This window comes from Protopterus annectens, chromosome 8.part0 (genome assembly GCF_019279795.1).
Source record: "Protopterus annectens isolate FY-2018-M chromosome 8.part0, PAN1.0, whole genome shotgun sequence".
NCBI classification, from domain to species: Eukaryota; Metazoa; Chordata; order Ceratodontiformes; family Protopteridae; genus Protopterus; species Protopterus annectens.
The window spans coordinates 913,969,567-913,975,566 of NC_056741.1; the positions used below are offsets into that span (position 1 = coordinate 913,969,567).

General features: G+C 38.3%; 1 protein-coding gene across 5 annotated transcripts in view; it reads right to left on the minus strand.

The window, feature by feature from the left end:
- LOC122809153 overlaps positions 1-6,000 on the minus strand; it is a 1,026,347-nt gene that overhangs the window by 555,247 nt on the left and 465,100 nt on the right. For all 5 annotated transcript variants that reach the window (XM_044080437.1, XM_044080436.1, XM_044080435.1 and 2 more), the window contains exon 7: positions 3,871-4,128. In XM_044080437.1, coding sequence (XP_043936372.1) covers positions 3,871-4,128 — 258 coding nt within the window. The remainder of the gene's footprint in view (positions 1-3,870; positions 4,129-6,000) is intronic.

Below are 6,000 nucleotides of genomic sequence, written 5' to 3' on the forward strand. Positions count from 1 at the left end.
TTTCTGTATTTATTTGAGACTGTCCTGCAATGTTGTTTTAAAATATTTCCTGTGATTTTGAACTCTGAAGTAACTGTGTTTGTTGACTGAGTATTGTCTTGTTCTTTTATTATTTATTATTAAATATATTTAAACCTATCTTTGTGCCTGATATTTGTGATACCTATTTAAGCCCTTAGAATACTTGCATATGTATTTGGTGACACTGTACAGGCCACCCCTAAATACCCTAAATAGCCTTGCAAGTTTTGGTCGATATTACCATTTGGATTAATAGTAATGTTACACAGTAAGATTGGACACCCTTTGTAAAGACCTTATAGTAGCTAATAAAGAGTGTTTGGTGGAAGTGATAACTACCTTATAGTCTGGACAGAAGGGGACATCGCTAGTAAATCTATGCAAGCCTTTCCCAGGGGTGTGTGTTTGTATATAAATCAAATCTCAAAGTGTGTGTGTGTGTGTGTGTGTGTGTGTGTGTCTGTCAGCTACCTGGATAGGGACACGAAGCACTGGTTGGACAGAGAGGGTGCTGGAGGTTTTGGCTTGACCACTCAGCTGAGATCTCGACCCTATAGCTGTGCCAGTGGGGAGTCTTATTGGAGATCTGGATAAAAAGGGAGAAACCAGCCCCAGACTGACTGTGGACTCTGTGTGCTCTTAAGGGAAATTGTATTTACTATGTGTGTACTTGTAATCCTCCCATTGTGTACATCCCTCATTGTTGCCAGTAGTGAGGATTGAGGATCCTTGATTACTGGGCCAGTGCAGGGGCGTCACAATTATTATTATTTTCTGTATAATTTTATTAGTATTATTATTATTTCCATATACTGTATGGTGCATTAAGCATTTATTTGTAGATGTTAATTATAGTGTATCACAGATCACAAATCCTGAAGTAGATGAAGTCTTATTCAAACTATCCAACAAACTGCTCAGTCCCTTGGATTTCAGATGTTGTTACATGTAGTTGTTTAAGTATATGATGTTTTACGGAGCTGGTTACTAAAAACAAGAGCTTCACTCAAAATTACACACACACACACACACACACACACACACACACACACACACACACACACACACACAGACACACTCTTGCAAAGTTAGAGATGCCGTCATTTTTTTGTACACACTTTCCTTAATCCTGAAGTGGCAGGAAGGTAAGCTCATTAAGTTTAAATTGTATGTGCACTGACACAGAAAAACAGAAGCAACTTCAGGAGTACAGACCAGATGGAAAGGCCAAAGGCATCCATTGTAACAGCAGGAGGTGTGTGCATTCACACACACTAATCCAAACGCCAAAGGGCATTCATTCTCTTAAAGAAGAATGAATGCCCTTAAAGAAGAATTTTTTTTTTTGTATTTAATTAAAAACTAAATGTTGTGGCAGACCTCCACCCCTGACCAGTGAGCCCCCTCCCAGTCAGTGGGCTCTGGGGGACTGCCTAGGTCGCCTATTGCTGGATCCAGCTCTGCACACACATTGATGGGCACACAGCTGAGCCTTTCATTGTGGCACAAGTGTTCACATCAAACAGCACTGGCTGAGGTTAGGTCATAAACGGAAAAGCCCTGATGACTTCAAGATTGACAGTACTGCCAACTGCTCTCCAAATGTAGAAAAAAAAGAGTGAGTGGAAAAGGGAGAGTTTTCACATGATTGCAGAATATCAGAGGTAGAGAATTTTAACTTTTCTGCAGTATTTGTGATCTCAGAGTTGGCCTATTTAAGTAAGTGGGGATGAGGAGGCAGTGGGGAGGTGCAGAGAGCTTATCCCACTGTAAAAATCATTATTTTGAGTAAGTTTACTTTCTTCAGTAAGTCCATGTTCTGATTATTTTTTGATAATGCATGGATATCTGTGAAAGTAAGCTTTGATGAATTAGCATAAACGCATAGCTATATATATATATATATATATATATATATATATGGATTCAATATGTAATTTCAAAATACTGAAATCCCGAATTTCAGTATTTTGAAATTACATAGCCGAACACACAAAACGCCAAAACCCTAAAACCTCGAAATTCAAAATCCCGACGGTACACTACAGATACAGCACACACAAACACATGCACACAACTTCCCCCCCAACTCAAATATATTATCCTACACTACAGATAAGCACCCCCCACACCCCTTCTACTTATATATACTTATATATACTAACTCCGAGATTGCACAATCAGACACACACAAGTAACTCACTCCCACACATTGTACACATCCTCGCACACACACATCACAGTCAAAACACACACTGACATACACTAAAGCCCCTAACCAGCACACATACACATGCATGCATACATACCCAAACTCACATCTTACCATTCACACACCACAACACCAGAAGCGCTAATTGAAAATCTCTGTACTTTGGGATTTTAAATTTTGCGCTTCTGGTGTTCTGTGATTTCAAGACTTCGCTATTATAATTTCGAAATACTGAAATTCATGATTAAATTAAATTAAATAGTGAACCCCTATATATATATATATATATATATATATATATATATATAAAATGTATGTGTGTAGATACATGGGTGTATGTTGACTCACCAAAATTACATTTCAGCAAATCCAAGTTGGACAACTCCACTTCTCTGAAATGCCATTAAATCAAAAGCACTGACTGCCAAAATCCTTTCCCTGTGAAAGGAACCACTTGGCCACCACAAAAAAAAAAAAATTAATGGACCAAATCTAAACCCATCCAAGTTAGGGTATTCACCCCCCCCCCCCACTTAAATATGCCAACTCTGTGATCGCACTACACTGAAAAAAGGACAAGGTTCACCATGGTGGCCAAGTCATTCCATTCACAGGGAAAAGATTTTGGCAGTCTGTGCTTTCGATTTAATGGTGTTTCAGAGAAGTGCAGCCAGCCAACTTGGATTCGCTGAAATGTAATTTTTGTGAATCAAAGTAGACCCATATATACAGACACACACACACACACACACACACACACACACACACACACACACACACACACACACACACACACATACACATACATGTGTGTGTGTGTGTGTGTGTGTGTGTATACACACACAAACACAGACACAGATACACACACACAAAGTTATTATATATATGCACACAAATACATAAATGCAGTATTTATATGTATTCATATTACATATTGCTGTGCTGTGGGTAGGGGGGTCTTCATACTATTGTCTGTGGGAGCACTTATGGGACATATATCAAAATGCTGCTTTACTGTCATGTGGGTGAGTATGCATATGCTAGAAAGATGGCTGTTGGATTACAGACAAAATTTCTATAACATCACAGTAGAGTCATTTCTGGCAGCACAGGTGTGTGACTGTAATGCAGTTCTATTACTCTTAACAGTATTACTATAATCTGGTTGTCCCTGAACCGCAGCAGCATTATTATTCCTGCCATGTAGCTCATTTGTATATGTACTTAGCACAAGCTATGGTGTGTCATAATACAGCTGGTGTATTTTAATCCAGAGCAGACCTTTTCCCCAAATTTCTCTTTCCACTCTCTCTGACAAGTTTGTAGCATATCTCCAAATCTTGTCCACAGTATTCACCTGTGTGAGTGTAATATGATATACACACCATCCAAAAATTATACTGGGTACATAGAAGTGGAAAAGATAAACTCTGAAGGTTATAAAAGGTATCTATTTCAATCAGAAACTTTTGGTCTTAATAGTATGTTTTCCATGAGGAACCTATGGTTAACATACAACAAATACTAAACTAAGTCTAAATAATTTAAATTGCTTTCTTTCTTTCCTCCTTGTTGTACTTCATTTAAGCCCATTGTTACATAGCAGAGTATGTCAGTTAAACCAAAGCAATACTTACTATTGTCATGATTGTATACTTGCACAACTCTACGAGTGCCACGGAATTCACAGGTATAATTGCCATCATCTTCAGATGAAGCCGCATTAATTGTAAAGATAATACGGTTTTGTCTGTAATCATCAGTGAGGTTATACTTGCCACTGCAAACCACTGGAAGTTGTTTTGTCCAAGAACACAGTTGTCCATTTGTGGTGTGAGATATTTCAAGAGTGCCTTCATATATGTTGCATTCAAATTTCATCTCATAAGGAAAATCTGCATTAATGACAAAATTAACAATCAGATACTCTATCATTAATTTCTAATGCATCTTTGTTAATGTAAACAGAGTATGCCTTTGATTTTATATCAATATTTTGATCTTAGTGGATGCCATAAATGTATTACAATGCAACAAATGAAAAAATGCGCATCTATGTAAACCTAATATAACTACCTAATGCATGCTTTTTCTAAGGCTTAATTATTCTAACACCTTACTTTCTAACCAACATTTTCTGATAACTAAAAATGTGAAGTCCATTACATTAAAACATACAAAATGACCTAGAGACATGCCTGTACCTTCAAAGAAGGAGGCCTTTAGTATTCAATATCATTAACCTGCATGTCTGAAAATGTGCCCAAAAATTAGTGCATACCATTATAAATGGTCACCATTAAGGCACAGAGTTGCAAAAATGTTCAGCTCTATGCATCCACCATACTACAATGATGGTTATATCACTATTACCGTTCTTTTAACCTCTGAGGCCATTTTGTTTCCTCATATGGTCATTTAGAGTTCAGTAATACTCAGGAGGCAGCCATGGTGGGGATGGTCCACCGCATTAAGGGAAGCAAACAATTGATTGGGGATGCAGTTTCTAATTTAGCAGTGCCCTATCAAAAGTTCAAGATTCTGCAGTGCGAGTCCCAAAACACCAAATATTTAAGTAAAATGACTCACAAGTAACAGTCTCTTGTGAAACTGTTACATATCTAAAGTATTTTTTGTAAGGAGACAATTCCCCTTGCACAACCCATACGACATACATACTAACCACAAGATCACTAAACCATGAATAAAAGAAAATTATTCAAAATACAATAATTTCAGACTTAGTAAATACTTCCACATTTGTCGTTTAATCATGTATTTGAATCCATCTCTTCATGACCTCAATGAGGCCTATCTGTGAGGAACTGCTTCTTTAACTCTTGCAAATTCATATCCAAATCTTCAGTAATGTTGCCCATCCACCTACTATCTACAGTAATGAATCCTGTATTCCCATTATGTGGCCAGAGATTTTGTTTTAAATTTACTACATGATATAAGCACAGACTTACCAATCTGAAGTTTGTTAATTAAGACATTTTAGACAGGTTTAGCATGCACAGGGATGTAGTACAGACCTTGGTGAGTTCCTATGACACACAGATGGGACAGGGAGGATACATGGTCTCTCTATACTTGTGGATTACCAATGTACATATAAACCTCACTATACTTGCCATGGATACATTCCAAAAACAAAGTGGGAACATATTGGGCATCTCATTGGCTTGTGCCTTGAGGATACTTCAGCAATTTCCCAACATACTCTTGGCACATGTAGATCAATACATCTATTTCTCATTGCCACTTCAGGACTGAGCCAGTACCATGCATGCCTTCTAAGGAATGGCATGATTTCTTTAGGTGCATGGTGCAACAGAATGCAGCCATGTTGCCATTAGAGCCCTATATGGGCCACAGAGGGAGCTGTGTTGGAACAGAAAGGGCTACCACTCCATTAGCTGCATAAGGATGCATCACCAAAGTGTCAGCCAAGCATCCTGGCAGTACCCATGATTCCTATATTTGGCACACAAGCTCTCTGTGCTGCCTTTTCCTGCTCCATAGGATTCCTCACGGTCACCACATTGGTAATGTTCCTAACCATAGATATTTCATTATCTTTACAGGGGTTTAGATAGTAGGAAGTAATCATACCACCTTTTCTGTTATGGGTCCTCTTCTGCCTTTGTTTTGCATGTGATGCAGGCTAGCTACTTGAACCTTGGCTAATGACTCTTATCCATGACCCCCAGGACTACCAGGAAGCACTTCAACACTTCCTTCTCCTAGTCAGGGATAGTTAT